We start from the raw sequence: 25,116 nt of genomic DNA, 5'->3' as shown, positions 1-25,116 counted from the left end.
AACAGCAATTGTTTGCTTAATTTTGTGTGTTTTTTGTATCTTTTTTTGAGTATTTTTATTTTTATTTTTATTTATTTATTTTATTTATTAGTTTTTCTTCAACAGAAAAAGTTCTTAGCAATGGCGTATGTCCAAAAACTTACATCAAGTCACAACTCTGTACAACTAAAAACATGGGGTGATTGATATCATTTGTCTTAAATTTTCTATTAAGTATAACAGCACATCAACTTCTATACCACCATGGAAAATTGACGTTCAAATTAAGAACATAATTAATGTCTAAATCTGATTTTAAAAAAAATTTCCCTTCACCCCGTGTTAAGCCCAGACAACATCGTGTACTACAGCTAGTATATATTATGATTACGATACATTTTTAACATTATAACATAAAGAAGGAATTTAACAAAATTCCTTGTAAATGTGTCAAAAGCATGATAAATAATAGCCATTTTCAATCTAAAATGCCATAGTTAGCATTTTACCTCTGAAAATGTTGACATTAGCTTTATTATTAACATTATAGATATCATTTGCTATTTTTTCAGGTCCCTACTAAATAGTTAAGGGCTATTTCTTTAAATTTGACACTATACCTCTTGTGTATTTATTGTTTTGTTACAAATATTTTCAACATATATTAACTAGTTTTACATCCACTATATTACTCTTAGTGAATAAATGTTGAAAATATTTGTGACAGAACAAATGCAAGAGCAGTATAAATTTACAAAAAAAAAATCCCTTAACTACTAGTAATGACGATAAAATATAAAAAAATTAACACGTATTAAGGACACCAAATCTTATTCTAAAAAAGACAGCCTCATTGCAAACTGCATTGTCTGTTCAGTCTAACCTGAATCTTGTACAGAATTCAAGCTAAGATCACAAATGAATTTGAAATGTTCAAAAACATATCCATTACTAACTACTACATAAATTTTTACTAAAAAATATAAGTCTCATATTTTTGTTGTCATTAGTTAAAACATTTTTATTTCGTAGGACTTTCAACCACAGAACGTTCTTCTACCAGTTGCCTCGAGTACAAATGAGGTAATGATAAAGCTGTATAAAACGAAACAACCACTCAGAAGTAGTTGGGGAACTCGAGCGGGTGTTTGCTCCGTACGTGTGTCTTGAGGTTGCCTTTCTGCTTGGAGCGGTACGGGCACGCGGGGCAGGCAAACTGCGGGGGCTTGCCGCACTCGTTCCGCGCGTGGAACTGCAGGGAGTGCTTCCAGCGGTAGCGCTTGCCACATTCCTGGCACTGGAACGTGCGCCTCGGGACGGCTCCCGCCGCTCCGTTCGCTTCTTGGCCGTCCGAGCACCAAGCATCTGGAACAGTGCCACGTGCTGTGTCAACACCCACAGCTGGTTCTCCCCTCCACATCCCTTCCACATACAGCGTACTGAACACTGCCTCAAGCCTGGTGCAGACCTACCAACATTCAAATTTAAAAAATCATGAGGTCCTCGATAAAAATTTTCAGGCCCATAAATACAGGTTAGATATAAAAAACAACAAATGAGAATCTTTAAATTTAAGTGACATACCTGTACATATGTTACATGGTCTCTGCTTCAAAATTTATTTCAATAAATTATAGGTTGCAGATTTAATTTAGTTGAACATAATTTAGCGCTGTCATGTAGTGATCATGCAGGGCCGCAACTAAAAAAGATGTAAAATAACATTCTGCTCGTGTAGCACTATTATCACTGTTCACAGCAAAATTAATTTTTTTATTGGAAGCACTTCACGTGTTAGTTGTGTTTTTTTGTAGCGACATGTTTCACAATGTCTCCTCTTCCACTATGCGAGATAGAAAAATCAGCACGGCACATGTTAAAAAACGCAAAATTGCTTCCTTTACGTGACTCGAGTATTGATGGAAACTCGTTACTGTAAGCTTTCGTAAAACTTGTTTTGTAACTTTTACAAACAAAATCTTGGGGCCCCGAAAAATCGTGAGGAAACACTATTTTGGCGTGAGGGCGTGAGATGGACCTTAAAATCGTGAGCCTCACACCAAAATCGTGAGAGTTGGCAGGTCTGCTGGTGCCTTTCGCACCTGTCAGTCACACCAAACTGTCATAACTGTCACTAACTTACATTTGTTACTGTGATGTTCACAACAGAAACCTACCATGTCCATTTCCAAAATTAACACTTTCAATAAGGCATTGTGTAATGACTTCCTTTGACTTGCTGCCATCTTGACAGGGAGTAATACTGGCTAGATTCATGTTGAATATACAAGCAGTTAGATGCAATTACTTTTGACAGGTCTATTTCAAAAGCTTTTAGACAAAACCTGCTTGGACTGTAAGGATTACTACCATCCAACGCATCTCTCATCGTAGCACACACCGTCGCCACACATGTTACATTAACCAAACTACACACAAAAAAGGGGTTTGTCATGCTCTGAAACATATGTCTTTGACCAGCAATCTCTCATATTACTGAATCAGATTATTAAGGCCAGACCCCATCTAATCAACCAAGCTCATCCCTCATTAGCCAGATAACATTACCTTTACTTCATGAAGTTACAAGTTACTTACATCCAAACCAACTGCAGTTGCATCAGCTGACTTCATTTGAACTCCAAGTTTTTCTTTGGTGTTTTTACAAAGTTAGCAACAATATTATTTTCTGTACATTATTATAAGCAGTTCAGCATTTTCTTATTATGTACCATGTATGTGGTATTTGGTCTAAATATCTACGTATCAACTGGTTTAAAACCAAATTATAAGCTAATAAATAAGGTCATTCTTTGGAACTGCACTGGTAATTGAAGTCCATTAATTAATACTTAGCTATGCTTTTTAGCAGATAATTAAGATACAATGAAAGGTCTTCTACCCAGTATTATATGGTTCACAACATTGTATGATCCAGCATCAATCAAGCTGCTCGTGTTTCTTCAGGAGTATTCCAGCTGCTGACCTTGACCACCAGGTTGCATTACTGTGCTGCAGGAATATCTAGTTTACTCAGAGTTTTCATTTCAGTACAGCATGTACTGTTTTCTAGCAGGTTAAATGTCACATTTCACAGGTCCATTTCATAACGATTTTAAGAAGATCAATGCTAATTGAATTTTTTGAAGTGAAACTTCTTTGCTGAGGGGCTATAATTTTCTAGCGTTACGAAAATAGGGAATAGTTAGTTGCGTGGTGGGGGAACCAGCAGAGGAGAGTGTATCAGCAGCGACGCCACTCCAACGCATGCACTAGCGGTCAAATGGGAATACAGCAAAGGGAGGTTGATAGGTACGTAGCGTAGCATAGCATGCTCTATGGCAGCGGTTCCCAAACGGTGGGTCGCGACCCACTAGTGGGTCGCGGAAGGGTTACAGGTGGGTCGCGACTCGATCCTAAAATATCAGAAACCATCGAACAAACCATCAGAAAAGGTAAGAAAAATCGAAACAAATCAAATTGTGCTACAAAGTGCTTATATTTTGTCAACCATTTTCCAATCAGAACACAATTGTTTATCAATAACAAATCGGTATCTTAAAAATATATATATATATATATATATATATTTGCAATATTTGATGGTAAATTATATATACATAAGGAAGGGATACGATACAAATAAGGTTTTTTACTCCACCATGGACCAATACACCGTGGAGGTATTCCTATAAGAAAAGGTGGGTCGCCAGCTGAAAAAGTTTAGAAACCACTGCTCTATGGTATTTGTAATGGCCAGAAGGCGAGACGGAGGAAAGAAGTAGAAAAGACGCAGCATTGTTGCTAAGGAATTCTTGTAATGTTGCTTGTGTTTGTCTACTCCTCAGTTTTCGTAACAGCCAACAATTGATGCTACCATATTTCTTTCATATTATTTAAAGTGTAATTTATTTTTGGTATATGAACACTGTGATTTTAAATATAAAAATGACTAATAGTCTTGCAAGATAGACTTGATTGGAGTGTTTTATTATTGATTCATTTAATTTAGCTGGAGATTGTGATTTAACATCAAAAAATTACAGAAAGGCAGAAGTAGATAAGAGGTATTATCAAAGGCAATGTGGAAATAGTGGCAACATACAGAATGTTGAAAAAGGCATTTTTTTAATTTGAGATCATACTTGCATTCTTACTATTATAAATTATTATATATTGTACTTACTATAAAAAAATAAAAAAAAATTTTCAAGGCAGAGCTATGAGATTTTAACTGCTGACTGATGATGATTACCTTAGCAAAAAAAAAAAAAAAAACTAGAAATATTTCTTGCTATACAAGTGTAAGAAAAAAATACTTGACACAAATTTGTTCTTCATAAAGTGGGAAGATAAATTTTGCTATGTGGGAAAAAAAAAGCCTAAAAATAATTAAATGAGTAAAAATAAACACATTTTAATTTGGTGGTGAAATATCATTTTGGAAAAATAAAGTGCACTAAACTATGAAAATGTTTATTCTAAACATATTTTTAAAGGTGGAAGCCACCAAAATTAAGTTCTTTCACATTTTCCACCTTAATGACTGTGTGGACTTCATCCCAGTCGTCAGCCACATAAGGTTTCTGTATGTCTCCACCTACACTCTGGAAGCACACGGGATGTGCACCAATTGTGCAATGTGTAAGTGACCACTAAATGTCATAAAATAAGCTAATCATGCCTCAGTTCTATATATCATAGACTTCTATTATGCTGTTGACACTACACATTGTTAACACTTCTTAAATAGTGTATTCATTGTTTTGTTTTTATTTAACAATCCAGCAAATAACACAAAATGCAGGAAGAGAACATACAATAAGGCAAACCCTTTACCAATATCAGTGATTAAAAGTGGTATAAATTTATGAAAATGTAAAATCGAGGTGGTGTAAAATAGGGGTTTTGTTCTACTGAATCAAGAGTCTAGATAAATGACTGCATACTAGCAGTCCAAGGGCATGAAGAGACCTGTTATGTTATCTCATTCAATCAAGATTGGTTGCTGGTGTCTTTTTGACGCCAAAAAAGAAGCTGTCTGTGCACATCTTCGTCAATTTTGCAATCAATACAGCCCTGACACTTCAAAAGCTTATGAAGAAAAACAGTGCCCAGTATGAAGATCAAAAAATCTACATAAATTATATTATAAAGTCAACAGTATTCATTTTAAATAATTAAATATAATTTGCCTCAAAACAAAAAACTTCAATTTTGCCTAAAGCCTACATCAAACTTCTATGATAAAAATTCCTGCAGCAAAGGGATAAGTAAATTCATCTTAATCCTCCACCTATTCTAAATTACTCAAGACAAGGAATAGTGAAAATTAATGGAAAACAAAATTGAAAACCATACATAAACTTGTTATGTTAACAATTTATTATTGTAATTTCTCAGCATCACTCGCAGGCTCACACACAAACAAGTAATCTCCAAGATAATTCACAGGAGTAAAAACAAACCATTTTTAAATATAAGCATCAAAATAGTACACAACATGTTTAAATCATAGGAACATTCATTTATTTCATTGCAGGACAAAAAAAAATATATTGCATTTGACTCTTTAAAATTGCACATTCCTGTATTATTACTTTACTAAGACATACTTTTTTTTAAATCTATGACTTCAAAATTACACAAAACAAAAAGACTCACATATTATATATTATATACACACAAACACTAGTCTTAATAATGTGCGATTTTTATTTCACAGGTATAAGCATCCACAATTGTCAAAAAATTCTGAGAACATTACAAATGTAACTTCCAGAGATAATCACAATAAGATTAAGTGGTAAGTTAGCATAGTGTGATCAGAGAATAAGAACAGTGAGCACAGTGTTAACAGTTTGCGACCACCCCGCTCCTTGCGATTCGACAGGAACACCTTGGGCGAATCCAGCCAGACTGTTCCAGGTAACAGGTAATGAATATGGGAAGGTTTGCTAGTTCTTATCTGGGGATAGAGCACTTATGACATCAGGAGTTCTGTCTCTGTTACCTGCAGTCTTTTCTCCAAGTGGTTTTACACCAACTCCAGGAAAGTGCTATTCCTGTCCATAACATAACTTCCCAACTCCTTAACCTTCAAGGTGATGGACAGTAATTGGTGTCACTCTGTTAAGGGGCCCGCCTACCTGGGCACACATACAGTGTGCAGAGCTTCAGGAAAAACAACGCGATTTCAAAACCACTCAAGATATCCGAGTGGGGCCTATTTACTAATAGCATTTAAGAGTTCGCTGAGGACCGAAAAGTACTTTTAATTTCGGATTAAGTTTTTAAACTGTATTTTTAGAAGCGTTAAAATGCCTAAAACGCGTGTTTTCAGAGTAATTTTTAGGCATAAAACAATCAGTACATTTTCTTGAAAGCACTTAAGGGGCTTGCATAACACCTTTATCTTCATTTCTCCGCCATATAATGTTACGGTCACCGCTCAAATTTCACAGTTATCCTGTGACGACGAGACGAATGCGCGCCAGTTCAGAGCCTTGCGCTTAGAGGCTATACCGCGCTGGAAGCACCAGCGAGCGTCGCACTTATCATCCCGCCTCACTAACACACATACACCCCTGACGAGGCGGGCCCCTTAAGCACAGTCAAAAACTGACTAATCACATGACTCCCAATTAATCTGGGGAGTCCTAACAATCTGGCTAATTCCAGTTTATTAGAACTTTAATTTTTTTTACTCATCTGTTTTTTCAGAGATTAATCAGGGTATAAAGCCAATGCACTAGGATTCTTGTTCGATTTAATAGTATTTGTTGGTCTGAACCTCGCCAACATGAAAACCCAGATAACCCAAACTAATTTTGGCAAAAATTCCAAATCATAAATGTGCTGAAATGAGTAAATATAAATGACAACCCCACATAGAGTTTTTTAAATGCTTAGTATATTTTACAAATAAGTGAATAATAAAGCAATTTATTGCACATAACACACAATATTATTTAATATTGTACCGTACAGTACCATTATTTACACAATATATATGGGTATACAGTATAATGTAATGTAATACTGTAATGTAATTAATGATTTTTTTTTGCATTATTTAGGCTTAAAAATAATAAACAATAAATTAATCCTGATAATCCAATTTTTGCCAATCCGAACTAGTCTTGGTCCCAATGAGTTCAAACTAGCAAGGTTCTAATGAATTTTTGGTTGATTAACGGAAGTTTGGTTAATGAATAAGGATTTGCTACGTTAATCAAGGTTTTGATCATATAATCATGGTTTTGTTAAAACCAGTCATTTATCTATCCAATTATTGGAAATATTTTCAACTATCACGGTTTCTCATTTGATACAAAAAGATTGCCTTCTGCTAAATGAACACAATTTTTTTCTTGCACATAATTGAGTTCAGTGTAAGCTCCAATTCCTAAATTAATAAGCACCTATGTTTTTATTTACAACCAAATTTTTTAGTAACAAGTGTCATTAACAACAATATTTTGCTACAAGTGTCAAAACTTGACATTGATAGAGTATACTAATCACAGAAAATGTGTTCACTTACACATGTATAATTTGTGTTTATTTTTAAAACATAGTTTTTTTTAATCAATTACAATGCATTAAGTTTTCATGTCTAACTGCAGCAGTAGATTTATTTTAGGGCTCTCAGGTACGTAAATGAAATTATTTAATTACTATAATAATTATAGCAAATAATAAATATTGTTTGTTTTTACAACAGTAAATAACACACATGTTTTTGTATCTGAGTATAAAACAAAAGGAGTCTGACAAGCATTGTCGAAAAGAGTATTGAATCAGATGGAATATAAATCAATGTCAAAGAATAAAAACCCTAAAGTGAGAATCAAAACTGGAATAGGAATCGGTACATCTTTGTTACTGACCGAACACTATTTGAAGAAACAACTAAATGTGAACTAAATATACATTTGACACAATACATACATCAACAACCTCAAATAACAACGATAAAAGTTAAGGTACTCCATGATAATTACTAATATTTCAATTTGGCATGTAGCAAAAGTTCTGATTTCAACCAACATTAAGGAGTAGGTAAAAAGTTCCCTGCCATTCTGAACAATCCACTAATTTACCACACAATTATTGATAGTAAAGTATTTATCTATTACTTCAAAACTATTCTTGTAAACAACAGATGACCACCACTAAGAACAAAAGTTTTGGGTTAAGAGTTCTATGATTTTTCATATATATATATATATATTTTTCTAGTAACTTCAGTATGTTAGTGCTCACAAATATATCATGGAATAGAGGTACTGCTGAATAACCTACGTCCAATGAATGCATTAGAACGAGTAGCATCTATCTCCTTTTGTCGTACGAACATTCTAGTGTGCTATCTTTAGTTATCCTTGAAAGAATAAATGACTGCACTAGGGCTTGAAGGGCAGGGCAGTTTGACTCCACGGGGAAACACGGGACCGCCGGGGCCGCTACGAGCCGAAAGCGCAGTTGTCCGCGGCGAGGTCGCTCCCGGGCTGCCAGTTGCTGAAGCGGTGCACCACGCTCACGTGCGCCTTGAGGTTGCCCTTCTGCTTGGAGCGGTGCGGGCAGAAGGGACATTGGAACCGGGGCTCCTTGCCGCACTCCAGCTTCATGTGCGACACCAGGCCGCGCCGCCAGCGGTAGCAGCGGCCGCAGTCGGGGCAGCGGTGGCCCGTGGGGCGGGGGCCAGGGCCCGGGCCCACCTGCCGCCCCCACGAGACCGGCGCGTCGCCTCCTGCAACACACGTCCCTCGCTCACTGGCTCCGGCCACGCGTGATCGCTGTCCGGCGTTACGATAACCTTCACTCGTGGAGCAGTCTTGTTAAATGTTTCATCATCTCCTTTCTGGGAACTATATATATATATATTTTTTTTTAACTTTAAATTTTTAACATTAAACATAGTCATTACAGTTAATTCCAGTAATTTAAAAAAAATGATTATAAATGACTTTCAAGACATTTGTAAACAAGACAACATGGTAAATTTTATGCCAAGGCCAGTTTATGCATCCTCAATTATTGACAATACACAATCATGAATACAAACACTTATTTCAAAACTACTTTTAAAAATATCTGAAATCTACTTCAATGATCCCATTACTTATAGGCAAAATACTAGTACCCATGTTGTAAAAAGAGGTAGTAAAAATAAATCATCTTAATTTTTTTTCAAATGGACTATAAATATATTTATAGGAGAGAAGATTAGTATTTATAAAGGATCTAGCTGATGTATCTGTGCTTTCTCATAGAAAGCTACAGGTGTAACGCTCTGGGATTGCTCATTATGGATGAACAGGCCGAAATATACATAGTGCTGCAACAGAGACTTCATGTACACATTAATTTAGATAAATTGTGATTAGTCAGTGAGTGGCTGCCACACAACTTAAGTCCACCTCTGCTCCTCCTTGAAGGTATGCCACTACGCTACATTAATCAGCCTCTGTACCTCCATGTGAGAATGCCACTGCTATGCTACCTAAGTCCGCCTCTACCCCTGATCGTTGGTACACCACTGCCCTTTCTCATTGGTACGCCACTGCAAGTCCTTTTTGGTATGCCATTACCCCTCAATGTACAGAATGATGCAATATGTTTGTAAAACATAGATCTAATATATCTTTAAGTGCTTGAGTATTGTTACATTGGAGCCGACCAAGACTGGATGAAAAGTTGAGCCGGCTGTGAGCCTTGTTATTGATGTTCACTTGGAAATTGTTATTAGTCCAATCAACACCAGGAACATTGAAGTCACCTAGTATCAGCAGATCATCTTGAAAAGAGAAAATTTTGTCCTTGAGAGCCTCACAGTAAGATAGATAAGTAAATGTAGATGAGTGAGGGGGTAAATAGATATTGCCCAGAATAACAGGTTTTGATGAAATGGTTTTAATTTTAATCCAAACAGCTTCAATTCCAGGGGAAAATCTAAGGTTTTATTTAACCGAACTGATAAAAATTTTAATTTATTAACTGTTTTCAAAACACCATCACCTCATTCTTTCATCATCTGAAGAGCATCTCTGTCGTTTCTTAATATAAGATAATGATCCGTGAAATAATGTGAATTAATAATATGATCATTGAACCAGGTTTCGGTTGAACAGATTAGGTCATAATGAGATTTCAGTAGGTTTTCAAAAATTCAATAGATTTAGATCTAAGACCTCTGACATTCTGATATAACAATTCCTACTCTTTGAGATTGTGATTCACAAGGAAAATTTTACAATGCTCCTCCAGGCACCCAAGTTGGAAACAAAGCGGAAGTAGAGACTGAAAAGCGTTTAGGGCTGGCACTAACTGAATGACCAGGATTATTAGAAGTAGAGTTAGAATTAGAATCTTTGTTGGCAATTTGATCAAGATGAAGCTTGCCATAAAATGGGCTTATCAAGCACCCGCTTGGCCAAAACACAATATTGTTAATTCAAAGGAAATTGTTTCAAGAATAGATATATGAAAAGATGCATACAAATTAAATTTTGTCCTCAGTTTCTTTACATTTACATTTGATAAGTTGAGATCATTGGAGATGTATTCTACGATCTCATGTTCATTAACAGAAGGATCCAGTCGGGTAACAAATAGACCTTGGTTTTTTTTTCTAATCCGGTTTGCTAACCTTTTTATTGTGGGGACATTCCTAATATGGGGGTTTTCTTTTGTTCCTGCACACGTTTAAAATCGGAGTTTACTTGTACCTTCGATTTATAGCCACGCTGCACAACCATGAATCCGTCAAGGTCTGCGTCAGCAGGTGAAGTGTTGTCGCGCTTTTGACTTCATGTTTGTCCTGCCAAGTCAAAAGTAGGTCAGAACTGCTGTTGTCTGATGCTCCCATAGTTACGACACATTCCCGCTTCTTTTAGATCGTACCGTTCAAACTTTTCATGAGAATGTGGCTATACAACTTTTCATTTTCATTTTTTTCACACCAATTTTGTTTGATAAGACTAAGTTCTTGTTTTATCTCAGCAGCCTCCACACGTGAATTAATAAGTAGTGTCTTGAGGTTTGATAACCTCAGATGAGGATTGTTGGTAGCTGATCCATATACAATTTTCTTGGGCGGTGACAAACATTTTCACACAGTAATCTAGAGTTTTAGCATAGTCTTGGGGTAACAAAAAAAACCCTAAAATTCTGCTATTCTTGCATTGATGAATTAGTCTTGATAATTCACCACATAGATGAATTATAATTCACCATATAGATGAATTATAATTCACCATATAGATGAATTAAAAACAGAACAAGTTCAGTGTAAGTTAAAGTAAGCCGGGAGCTACGCGCACACACATCTGTCGGCTGTGAACACTCAGCCACTACCGACACTCGGCCGCTTCTGATGTTCCGTATTAATGTAATAATTATATTTTTTAGGATTAGTACATCAATATATACTCAGTATGAATAATGTTAAAATTAAATTTTTAGGATTAGTACATCATATATACTCAGTATGAATTACTCATTCCAAAAATGCAGTAATTTTTTTTTTTACATTCCTCTCAACATTTTCATGCAGAAATATCCCACCATCTTTTCATTAGAAGGATGAAACCGGTGTTGACTCACTGTATTGCTCAAAATATCTTAGGGCAACCTAAAATAACACACTGTAGTGAACGTGTTACTTTAGGTTTCCCTCCTTCCACCAATCTCATTTTGTGAACGGACACAACAATATTAAAACTAACTATATAAAATTAGTAACTTTATTCAATTTTAAAATTATAGATGAAATATAAACAATATACAATAAAGAGTAAATAGGTATACATAAAATGTTTACAATATACACCTATAAAACAGTTATGCTTTTAGTATTCTCCTGCCTATATCAACAGTAAGAGAAAGATATGAATTATCTAAGAAGGACATTTCATATTTTTAACATTTCCTGCAAATAACAACCAGCCATTGAATGGTTAAATTATGCATTATTATCTGACACAAAACAAGTGAAATCAAACTGAGTAGTCACCCACTAGCTTGTAATAAAAAAAGCCAAGATCATGTTTGAAAAAGTAACTTTGAGTTTTAAAAATTTATAAATTATGCTTCAACAGAAGACAATCTTCAAGTAAATTTCCATGTGAGCACGTAAGTTACATTTTCTTGCGGACAGCTTATTTTCTCTTCCCTTTTCAAAAAGTTTTTTTTTTGTAAAAAGTTATCAATTTTAATAATTGTAGAGTTATGGCAATATATTTCATTTTTTATAAGCGAGATAAGGCAAAAATCTGCAAGAATTGTAAAAAAAATTATTTTAGTATAATTTGGTCAACAACATTATTTTTTATATCATTTGACATGTGAGTGGATCAACTGTACAAAAGTAAAATTAATTTATTTATACTGTTTTAAATAGTCTCATCAAAAGTGAGGTCAATAGAGAAAATACACACAATTTAAATAAACATGGTCATTGATGATGAACCAACCCCATATTTGACAGGGGTGATTTCGCAAAAACCATGGGGGAAAAACACAAAATCTGTGTGGTTTTTTCTTCTTTTTTTTTTCTTCCCTTTCCCCAGCGGGCTGTGAACCAAAGGCCTCTCATGTTCAAGTCTAGAGATTTACCACTACTTGACTTTGCTGAAGAATCACAGGAATTTAAAAAAAATGTGTGCATGTAGTCCATGCATGGCAGAAGGGCAGAAGTGAAACTTCTTGCTTATTAGCAATGGATAGAGATAAATTTTTTATTGAACAAGGGATAATAATTGAGAACAGTAAGGATTCTGTTACACCAAATGAAAAAAAAATGCCTTTTTCCACGCCCCATATTCTCACATCCATTCTTGTTTTTGAGCGTCTTTTGGCGATTTATTCCGACATTGCCTTTGATAATACCTCTTATCAATATCTCCAGCTGACTAAAATAAAAGAACAAAAAAAACACTCCAATCGAACAATAATTATGCTTATAAAGTCTATCTCACAAGTCTAAAAGTCCTTTTGACATTTAAAATCATAGAGTTCACATACCATAAAATAAATTACACTTATAAAGGTAACCTCTTTAGTCTACAAGTCTTTTTTACATTTTCTGTCACACTATTCACATAAAAATATTTATACATATTGTTACGATCGCGCTTGGCTGCAGTGCTTGGCATCGCCGTGCTCGTTCGGCCTGTCTGCGCCCCCCTTCCACCCGCATCCTCTCCCTGGTATCTCGTGTCATACTGTCTCGCAACATCCTGACCGTCGCAGCGCGCACCTGCTTCAGATCGAGTTACTTAAAAGAGGCTGCACTGCGGAATAAAAGGACTTAGACATGTTTATCGGCGCGTTTTGTGGGAACCCGATGCTTGTTGAGTTTATCGGCGTTCTTTGAGCAGCCGCCGCGTCCTTCGAGGACTCACGACGCGTTTCTGGGCATTTCGACGGCGAAGGTCGTGCGATATCTCGGAGACATGCCCGATTGTTCTGGACGGGAACCCAAGGGCTATATAAGGAGGTTGGGCCGACCTCCGGGGGGAGTTCAGTGGGGAGTGCTCCCGCGACGGAGATCCGGGCGATAGTACCGCGGGTGCGGCAGAGTGGCGAAGTCCTTGGACGAAGGTTCCAGGGCAGGGAGTGAGTGAGTTGCGGAGTCGGGAGTTTTCCCGCGGCGGAGCTTCTGGGTGATAGAGTCGCGGGCGCGGCGGAGTCCCGAACGAAGTTGCGAGCGAGGAGTCGAGTGGGATCTCGGTGAAGAGGAAGTGAGTCTCGGCGGCGGCGGAGTGTGGCGGCGGAGTCCTGCGGCGGAGACCCACGAGGGGTGCTGCGGCGAGAGTTGCGCCAGAGGTGCGGCCCAGCGAGGTGTGTGTAACGAGTGACTGGGGAATAGACATTTCTTTAAGTGTAGTTAATTATTTGCCATCTTAGAAGATTAATTGTAAGTGACAAGTAGTGGTAATAAATAAAACTGTGTGTGAAATAAAATCTATTAATTGGGCTATCCTTTACGAACCCGCAGGTAAATCGTAACAATATAAAGTTACTTACACAAATCAAAAACTCTTTTCTACATGAATAAATCAATTCCAGATATTATAAATAAAATAAAAGAAATATGGTAGCGTCAATCCTTAGTCATTATGAAAACTGAGGAGTAGATAAGCACAAGCAGCGTTAACAAGAAATTCATAGAATCACTGCTGCATCATTTCTAATGCTCCCTTTCGGCCATTACATCTAGCATATAGCATGCTACGCTACGTACCTATCCCCCCCCCCCTTTGTCATCTTCCCCTTCGACCGCTAGTGCATGCATTGAAGTGGCTTCACCGCTGACGCACTCTCATCCTCTAACTGTTCCCCCACCACATACCTATCTATTCCCCTCGTGCAACCCAAATTTTTTTAACGCTCAGATCCTGTTTTTTTTTGCTAGTAGAAGATGTAGCAAGCATTGTTTTGAGCCGGTGGGTCTTACCGGGGTGCTCCCGTTTTTCCTGCAGTTTCATTTCATCTGTGCTCCATTCTCTTCATTGTAGGGACTCCACTGTCGATGGGAAGTTAAGCCCTCAGCAAAGAAGTTTCACTTCAAAAGTGATGTACCAAGTGAGGTGGCTCTACGTTGAAATGCTGGGCATGCATTCTGGAGAACCTTCGTTCGATATCCAGTCCAGCCATCCTCACATGGGTATTTCATAGTCACTTCCAGCAATGATGGGATCATACCTTTATGATAGGATGCAGCTGATTCCTTCCCCATTCTCTCCCCTCGAACTGTGATGGACGTGTATGAGTTTGACTGTCTCGACTGCATGAAGGCTGAGTGACTAATGCTAGCATCTGATGACTACGTGAAAAGTCTGAGCAGCACGCTCAGGTGTTCCCACAGTTGGGCGCCGTGGCGTATCTTGAAGTGCCACAGCAGGATGCTCTTGGCAAGGGACCTGTAGGGACACGCACTGCCACTTCAGGTGCACGGAGAGAGACTTCATCCGGAGGTACACGTTGCCACAGGAAGCGCACGGGAACAGCCCGTGAATCGACCTCGTCTCTCCGCAGTGCACTTATGGAATGAGAGCCACGCCGTCAGCAGCTCTTTCATCACATCGCTACAGAATATCAGGATCAGATTTCTTAACTTTTCAAGTTCCCTGACCAATAAAAACAAAGAATTACCACATGTACATACAAAAATACAACTTGTTCAGCTGTGTTAGTCAAAATTGTTGTAAATTTTCATTACTCTCGTATGCTATAAGTTTTAAATTAATGCTTTTTTTTTGTTTTACTGTCATTGAAAAAAAAAACATCTACATGCATTCAAATATTCCAATACAATAAATAAAATTATTTATGGCATGGATGCTCGTGACTGAACAGCTAACTAACTAATGTTACCATCTGACCACCCCTGAAATACTGAAGGCACAAACACATTCCTGCCCTTTTGGAAAAAGAGAAATACTTTACAGAAACGTCCTTAGTCCAGCAGCAGTCATCTACTTAAGGAAGAGTGATTAATTGAAGGACCCACCTTCAGCCAGGAAATTTATAGACTTGCTAGAGGTTGGGAATTTATGTCATGAGAGAGATTACTAAAGAGGCTAATTATAGTCTAAAAGAACTGGACTTGTTCAATTATTGGATCTTTGGTGCCCGTATTCACTTAGGCGTTGCTCTCGCTTTGGTGAAGCAACTAGGGCACCTTCAGACATATTGACTAAAATGATCTTCCTAGGTTCTGGATTGGCTGTTGTGTTGTTCATCTTTACAGCACACAAGGCAGTAGTAAACCATGACAGAACTACCCTGCCTTATGCACCCTGGGTATGCTGTGGTTTACATATCAAAGCAATGTGACCCACCAAACTCACAATTGTTCTGTCTTGAGAAAAATAACATAATTGTCATCTACTTTAGTTCTGTAATGAGGGTAAATTGGTTTGAGCAGAAACATTTGGTTTTGAATTTCTGCCATTCATAATGAACTGTCGAACTAGTTTTCATCCTGCCTGGCAGTGTGTATATAAACTCAAGCTACACATAACTACCAATTTAGAAGAATTTTCAGTGAAGTCATTTAACACTGTAGTACTTACCTAAATTATTAATAAAACTTCAAATTTGTTTGCTGCACTTTATTTGCTATGATATTTTTTGTGTCATTTCAAATCATTGTAACTACTATTAAGATTTAAATTTAAATATTGTCATTGTACGTCAGTGCACTGTAAAAAAAAATTCCCTAATGATGATGATATGTATTGAACCATTAAGACGTGTCAGTAATCTTATTTCATGTTTGTCTAATAAACATATGAACACTGCATCTTTCTCACACAAGTTATATTTTAAAAAAAACTGCATTCCATGTTCATACATTATGCACCCATTTTTTTTTCCTTATACAAAGGGAAAATATTTGAGGGCAGCGGTAAAAATTGTGGTACGTTAAATAAATAAAATTCAAAATCGACATTTTTAAAAGTATACTTTATTATAAATTCAAGTTCAAGATACCAAACTTCAAGGTACAAGATATTTTAAAAACATTGTAGGATTTTATAAACAATCAAAAAGAACCAATAACAATAACACAAATTGTTCATATTTAGTGTTGAAGCATTGCAAGTCCTTACCTTCTCAACATATAAAACATTGGCATAAATCATTTATCATGTTTTTTTATTTTTATTTTTTTATCATTTTCAGTACATACTTGGTTAGGTTTTCTATTTCAATGTAAATAATGGCTGATTATGTGTTTCAGAGGTAGTTGTATGTTAGCAATAAGGTTTTTTTGTTCTCATTGTAATATCAGAATGTATCTTGTAATGTATCTTGTAATATCATGCTGTATCTCCATGAGAACTTGTAAAGACGGAACGTAACACCGCAGAGGACAAGGGTCAACTCCCCTCACGAAGCAGGGGAAGTATCAGTGGAACTTGGTGAGAGTCGTTGCACACGCACTCTTGGTCACACGGCCCTCAAGCAAGGGACAAGGGGCACTCCTGTGCAGCCTATATCAGAGAGCTCATCAACTAGTTTGTCAGAGTTCTCCCGGCAATGCCGGGCGGCAGCCACTAGGGGAATCATGGTAAAACATCCCATGGCTGATAAACACCTCTTGGAGCATCGTGGTAAGACAGCTAATTAAAGGTGTTCGATCCGGGAACCGTGTGGACCGTAGGGGAATCGCTGTAACGCATCCCAGGCAGTGTGCGATGTCCACACACTGTGTGTAAGTCCGCAGCAATACGTACAGTGTATCTGAGTGATATTGTATAAAGAACTGTTCAATAAAACGACCTTACTACCGGCATGAATTGTCATATTGTGTTATTGCACTTAATTATCACACCCCCACACTACCTTCAAGCAAGGATGGACTGTATGCATCTTCCCAGCCGCTCGGGATAGTACATCATTTCTCATTAGTTCATGACTAAGTATGTACGTTAATTTACTTATTTTAAACTTTTAAAGTCACTAAAAGTTATTATTACCTATTTGGCTGGTTTGTTAAGTTTTCAGGTGTAGTTATATATTATCCTTTATTTGAAAGCATGATGATGCAATGTGATGGTAAATTACATCAGTGTTAGAGAGAGAAAGAGAGGGGCAGATGTGCTCTTAAGTGAAAGAGAGAAACAGAACCAGAGGTTCCCACTAAGCGTGGGAACTCAAGGACAAATGAATAATCAGAATTAAAAAGAGACAGAGAAGGGAAAGCCTCTAATTACATGTATGCATATTTTTTCATGTCTTGTAACATGTGCTTTGATTGGCTGATTTTGGGAATTGGGTCTTAAGCTTGTATGTGATTGGTTGTTGAGGACACACGACCATCTCCCGCCTTCATGGATGGAGGAAGTCAGGTCGGTCATTAGTCATATTGTGGTCGTGGTACCGAATTGTCACGGTCGTGGTCGACCGATGGCTTGAAATTAAATAATAGTGTGAGTTGAAATAAATTTGTGGCTACAGTCTGGGCGACGCCGATTTATAAACATTTTTGGAAATGTTATTTAGAATTCTTTGACTGTAGTCATCGGTTTTAAGCCTGCAACGAGACTTTAAAATTAGTTTTTAATCATCGTTCCAAGGACTGAGTCATTGGTTTGTACGTGAGTTTGTATGTAACGATGGTATATTACCATCAGAAATAATCTTCATTTGTTCAGATATTTTGATACTCTTTTAACGTAAATTATTTTCTTGAAGCAACAAATTTTTTTGTGATGTGTTATGAATTATCTGGAAAGGGATTGTGGTCGGAAGTTGGCGGGCTTTGTGCTAATGTGAGTTTTCGGTAAATGATAATAAAATGCAATAAAAATCAGTCATTGTTCTTGAGAGATCTTATTTTCATAATAAATAATTTAGAGCAACATTTTTATGAAATTTGAACAGTATTTTCGAACCCAACAAATTCCTTAAGTGTTTTCATGTATGCACAATTCAGAAAACAATTTGAGCTAGTCGGAGGTTTGGATTGTTACATAGTCTGAAGAGAGAAAAATTTGAAACACAATAAATGTAAATTAAACACACACAAAATATACATGTATTTCTAATATAATCCACAACATATATTAATTAAAGCTATCAAACAAATTATGACACAAAGTAAACTAAAAAAAAAACTAAAAATATTACATATAATACTATATAATAATTGACATAACACAATAATATACTATTCCTTTAATTATCTATTATATGTAAGAAAAAAAATTTTTTAGACAAATATTAGGGTTTATTAAAATGAGTTCCTGATAAAATGTAAAAAGCAATTAGAAGTCCACGATAGTGAAGTAGGTCTCAAAGGTCCAAAAGTAATTGAGAATTGGTGAGACTTCAGGTATACAAGGGAACTTTTAAGCTATAGCCATGCCATTTCATACAATTTAATTTTATATTGCATGCTCTATGTAGGTATGATTTAGTGTGTATGACTTGAGTTACACATCTTTAAATAGTATAAAACAAAATCACTATTCATGTCTGTTTGTTTGCTTACTTCTAAACTACATAAAGAATTTTGATGCGCTTTTCACCATCATTTAGAGAATTTTTTCCGCAAGGTTTATAGGTATAATACATATTAAATTTAAAGACAGAAGAGAAATCTTGATGTTTTGAAATGAAGTCACAAAAAGATGCTTTTAGAGCCCTTACATGACTTACACTGACATATACGACTGATATTGTGATATGTCAAATTAATTTACTACAGAAATATGAGAATTTAATATTTGCAACTGATACTTTTTGAAATTTTTCATCATGGCTGCACAATACAATTTTTATTTTATCAAATTGTTGTCCAGCTATGACAACTGCTTAGCAATTAAAATGACTTCAATTCCCAGAACAATTGTCTTTTTCGATGACAGTAAAATTAAAGCAGGGTCAAACATTCAATGTTGCAGGAATAAATTTTAAGCATAGAGCGATTTTTGCATGGACAGCTATATGTAGCCCTTTCCCGTGTTACTGCTAAACAAATTGTACTTGTTTTGTCTCATGAGAAAAAAGCTGTCAACATTGTTAACAAAGTCTTCTATAGTTTTGGGCAGTATGTCTTAGTATGTATATAATTTTTTAAAACACAGGACAATTATGAGAGCTTGATACTTATTAAGTACTTAATTATTAACTCTAAATGATGCCACATTAGTAGATTGCACATGTGCGAAGTCAGGAGGGTCGCTAGTTAACCATAAAATAGTAATTATAATCCACACACTTTTGTCATCATCTTAAAAACACTAAAGAATAAATTTGATGAATGGGCCAATCCAATCCTCGAATACTGTAAAATCCTAAGAGTTCGAAGAATTCAATATTCAAGGAACAAGAATCGTAGAAAAATATTAGAGGAAATGAAGTTACAAAATTGAACACTGATAACCTCTGAAGTTTACAAGGTTATTTTTTTCTGCATACCTATCCTGTTACCATTCACCAAGATATTGAACTTTTAACATGTAATTATATAATTAAAATTACAAGATGTATTGAGTCTGGAAACTTAATTCCTTAACAAACTATTTAAAAGGTTTAAATGTTTCAACAACATGGCTGATTAATTTTCATTTCTTGTACATTATTTTATTTTGGACCTTTGAGGCCTAAGATTCGGTTTTGAGGGGTATATATATTTGAAGTACTCTTTGGGGTTGAAATATGAGATTCGGATTTGAGAAAATTGGAATTTCACCCATCACTAATAAATTAAAAACTTTGTAGCTCACTTCCCCTCATTTAATAAAAATGTTTTATTTTTGAGCGAAACCACACCAAAAATTACACCTTTATTTGAGTGTGTACAGTATAAACAATGCAATGGCACTCTTAATGGATAAAAACAAGAAGAACATAACTGTCAAACATACCAACACCAACTATCCAACATACACCATCTAACAATTTTCATTAGCATGTACGTTACAGTAAACTTCACGTTCTTTTCATTCAAAGTTGGTGAGTGATTTTTACACCCAATGTTTGCTGGTATTTTACCTGCAGTTGCCAATGTAATTACTTTTTAAAAATTTTCATGTCAGAGTGTAAAACTAAAAATACAGTAAATAACTAACCTTGTGAACTCCTATTTTCAGCCAGGTTCACCTTCTTTAAAATTCCTGTTGAAATTATTGGGCGAGTGAAGCTCTCCAATTCCTTGAATCATGGACATAGTTCTATGCAATGTGATTGACAAGAAAGTAAAACCAAACTCGACAAAGGATTGGAACAGGAAATTAAAGATAGTTCGATACAGGAGTTAGAAGGGTTAAATAACAATACATATGTATTAGAAGAGTCACAGCATAAATGTTTTACCAGTGGAAAAAAAAGTAAAATATAAAATAACACAGCCACACTATACACATAAACCACAAATTGAAACTGATTCTAACACACAAGCAATTCCATCACTGGCAGATCAATTAATTAATATGAACAGCTGCAGATAAACAATGTTTCAACACTTGTAACAGGACTTATTTTAACCCACCATTGAAACATACGCAAAACACACTAATTTATTTTATAAATTGAAAGTATGCAACTAAGCATTCACTTTAAGATCACAGTTCAGACAGATTCACTGAAAAACTAAACAACGTTAAGCACATAAATCATTTCACAGAGGTATTAAAAAAATATATTAACACAATGTTTACTGCACAGAAAGACTGACCAAAATATAATACAAAATATAACAAAACATTTTGGCTATCAGATTTAATTGAACCTATGTACACATGTGGAATAAAAAAATTAATAAGTTTACCAAGATTCACCCTTATTTACAGTTAATGTTCCAGCTCAATTTATCATAATACTGCAAAGCCTTCACTTGTCTGGTTTATAACTTTCTTTGGCATATCCAAGCTGAAAGCATTACATATCGTAATCATCATCAAAAAGGAAAGAATGCAATACAAATTTTGTTATGCAAGTAACATTTATATTAATACACTTATAAGCCTTCATCATCAAGATAATATATAGACATTTAAATTTGTGGTCGGATGGTAAGAACAAAATATTATGTATAAATGTATTAATTTGGAAAAACTGTGATAAAAAACATAAAATAAAATAAACCCTTAAACACATGGTGTTAGGAATCGTCAGGAGATGGCATGCTGTGACGTAGTTGAAGTCATTTTTTAACCTCAACATCTCCATACTGTTCCGCCCAAAACATTGCGGAAATGGTGCTTGATAAGTTCAGATGATTGTTAGTAAGAATGAACTACAATTTCCATCGTTAAAAACAGTCACTTCCATTAAAATACAGTCATTTAAAACTGTTTTCACAATGCAAAACACTACTCTTGAGCCAATGTTTTGGGTGACTAACCAATATGGCTAAAGCTAAAGGAAACACAAACGACTTCACGCAATTACCATGTAACCATGCAGATGGTGACTATCCCGTGCTTAACCCTTCCGTCTGGATAAATGAGAAACAAATGACTGTTGTTTACGTTAAATTTCCTACACGTGAAAATACTTTAGCAGCCCCCATATTAAAGAATGCTCCATCATTATCTACGAATGATAAGTTTCATGAAACGCTGACTTCTTATTGCAAAAATTTAAATTTTTAATCATTTGGGACTCGTGACATTTCCGAACACTTCACAGAAAAATGCATAAACCACACTAAGGTGCACAATCGAAGGTAAGCAACTCCGCATGATCTCGTGGCAAGCACTGACTGCACGTGCAACACACAGCAGAGAGGTCGACTAGTTCACTTGAATGTCGACGTGAGGCAAGTGGTGGGAGTGTCTGTTGTGCATGTGGCTCTTGAGGTGGCACTTGCGCCGGAAGCGCTGCTTGCACAGCGGGCACTCGAACTGCGGCGCGATGCCGCACTCGAACTTCAAGTGGCGCAGCAGAGTGCACTTCCAGGTGTAGATCTTCCCGCACTGGAAGCAGGCCACACTCCTGCCCCCGGCCAGCTCCCTGCCCGAGCACAGCTGCGACTCCAGCAGCTCCACTGCAACGTGGGAACACACGTTCTCGGTCAGACACTGAGCCGTGCTGGCGGCACCGTGCCGAGACGCTTCCTCCAGCCATCTCAGCCAACTACACAACAACAACCAGTGTCCTGTGCAAGGCGAAGACGACTCGGAGCATTGCTAAAGAGTGGAGCGCTCAATGGCAGAGAGGCGGAGGGGTAACATCGACAACACTTCTCACTCTCAGGTAAGCATCGGTGAGGCGAAGCTACAGTGCTGCATGTTTCGTTTAGTACTGGAAAAAAAACAAGGAGTTTTCTCTTTAAAATTCAACTAAGTTTAGTTAGAATTGTAAAAATTTGTATGGACATTCCCAATAGTGTTTGTGTTTTTTCTAGATCAATTGAGTAAAAATGTTATATCGTCCAATTAAAATGCAAACCATTTTTAAATTATTGTTTACTGCTGAGACAGCTGAGACATACCAGACCTGAAAGAAAGTTATGTTTGTTGAACTCTGTGACACACTCATTCTGCTGACCAAAAAACTGCTTGTGGACTCGAGCCCGCTGGAAACACTGCGACAAACACACACAGGCCATCTCCCGGCTGCTCATTCCGTAGGCACGATGGTGTTTAGTGGTCGTCGTGTAGTTCACTGTTTAGTCTTATTGCTCAAGTGAATTACTTAATGTTTTGAATTAGTGATCAAGTGGATTACTGAAGTGTCATGTTTCACTTCGGACACAACCTTTATATATGTTTGCTCAGTTAAATCAGCGTATATTAAAATGCTTTAAATGCATATTTTGGTTATGTAGGCATTAAATGTTGATAGATATTTAATCAAGCATGAACCTCATCATAACATCAGCATGAAATATTAAAAATGATATTTTCTATCAATTTATATGAAAACCTTATTTTTCCCAGAGAAAAATAAACTACCTCAAGTCTGTGCCTCACATCAGAATGCCACAAAGGTAGCACTCTATTCCAAAATAAATCAAACCAGTAAAAGAAACACAGAACTCATTGGTTTGACTGCATGTTTCCTGACGTGTGGAATAAGACTGCAGTATTTCCAATCCCTAAGGTACGTTGTAGATAAGTCCTGTTGGTGGCCAAGAAGTTTAGGCATCTTTATCTCACAATATGTTAGCACTCGCTCTTTGGTATGGATAATGGTTGATGATTGGTAAGACTATACCCAAATTGTTCAAAGCCCAGAATAACCTTGGCAGCCCAGCTTCTAGACAAATATCCTAAAATCTGACCTCTGTGTAACCACATTACTGGCCAGGTAAGCATTACTTACACACTTGTCACACAGATCCTTTCTGTGGTGTCACGGTCATGTGGCGAGCGTCCTGCTTTGATCCCGAACCCCGACACGAAATAATTTAATTAGCTTTGCGCTGGCACACAGATGGTTAGGAGCCTAATTAAACCTTCATATCCCATTGCCTGACACTTTTCCTCTCTTGTCCACACCCTTCCTCTCTTACATGCTCATTCTCTATCTATACATACATTCTCACACCTATTCATTAATGCATAAAACTCACAGGCGTCTGACACAGTTGTTTGATACCACTGATCTCCTTGAGAAAAATATATAGTTTTGTTTAAGTCTCAGGGGAGGAATCTTGTTCATATATACATATAACAATACAAACTTAATAATTTATTCATGTAGTGTATGCAAGACCATTTACAGTATTTGCTAACTTATTAATTTATTTAACTAACTGATTTACATATTCACTTTTAGTGCCAGCTAAAAGCTTTTATTGTTGACTAACAACATTAAATAAATGGTAAAGCATTTATGTATGAAACCAGGATGTTGAACACTTTTACTAGAATGTGCAGTGTATGTGGACTTCATTGATAATCTCAATATATACATTTCAGGTGTTGCATTTACCACTGAGGGGAATTTTCGCAAAAATTACGAGATAAATATATGGCTATAAAAAGAAATGTACTTTATTTAAGTTTCTGGGTGTTCCACATATATGCTTGTTTTCGTAAGATCAAAAGCAGATAAATCTGTAAAACTATACACAACTACTTTAAGCTTCTTTTATTCAGAAACAAAGAGCTGCCACTGTATTACGATGCACTTTCTCTAGTGTCGATGCCCTTTCACGAACACATTTTTCAACTACTAATAACCTAAAACAATCACAAACTTGCCAGCCAAGTAATACCATCAATATTAAAATGAAGAATTCTAGAAATAACTTTCAAAGAATAAGCAAATAGACCATGCAAAGTGGCTGTACACTATGGTGGAAGCACAAACAACTTAGTAGGGAATGCACTAGTACTTGAGCACATTATAATAGCAAGATATGTAAAATAGTAAAATTATCAAGTAGGCCTACTTAATGAATATTTAAAAAAAAAAATTGCCATTCAAGAAATTAAGTTGCTGCAGTGATTTATTTTTCATGAACAATAACGTAAAAATTTATTTTTATTTTTAATACAGTTTGTCCATAAAATAATGTCCCAGTTTCAATAGTATATTGCAACAGTTTAATTTAGTCAATTTACAACAAATCATACATAAAATTGAAGGTAAACTAACCTAATTTTTCTTACAAATGTCCAATATGTGCGCCTTTAGTTATACGGCACAATCCAACCTAAT

The 25,116-nt window shown here is 36.2% G+C and overlaps 1 protein-coding gene across 42 annotated transcripts in view; it reads right to left on the bottom strand.

The window, feature by feature from the left end:
* LOC134534196 (longitudinals lacking protein-like) overlaps nucleotides 1-25,116 on the bottom strand; it is a 287,153-nt gene that overhangs the window by 201,358 nt on the left and 60,679 nt on the right. Inside the window, exon 5 of one of the 42 annotated variants that reach the window (XM_063372392.1) lies at nucleotides 135-1,344. The exons of 39 other annotated variants lie outside the window; for them this stretch is intronic. In XM_063372392.1, the coding sequence (XP_063228462.1) occupies nucleotides 1,097-1,344 (248 nt within the window). In that variant the 3' untranslated portion in view covers nucleotides 135-1,096. Of the gene's footprint in view, nucleotides 1-134; nucleotides 1,345-8,432; nucleotides 8,735-16,439; nucleotides 22,493-25,116 lie in introns of those variants that run through there. 2 more of the 42 variants (XM_063372381.1, XM_063372390.1) reach the window with 2 other exon arrangements.

Source organism: Bacillus rossius, chromosome 7, assembly GCF_032445375.1.
Source record: "Bacillus rossius redtenbacheri isolate Brsri chromosome 7, Brsri_v3, whole genome shotgun sequence".
NCBI classification, from domain to species: Eukaryota; Metazoa; Arthropoda; class Insecta; order Phasmatodea; family Bacillidae; genus Bacillus; species Bacillus rossius.
The sequence above is the reverse complement of the archived record's forward strand: the minus strand, read 5'-3'. Positions and strand labels throughout refer to the sequence as shown.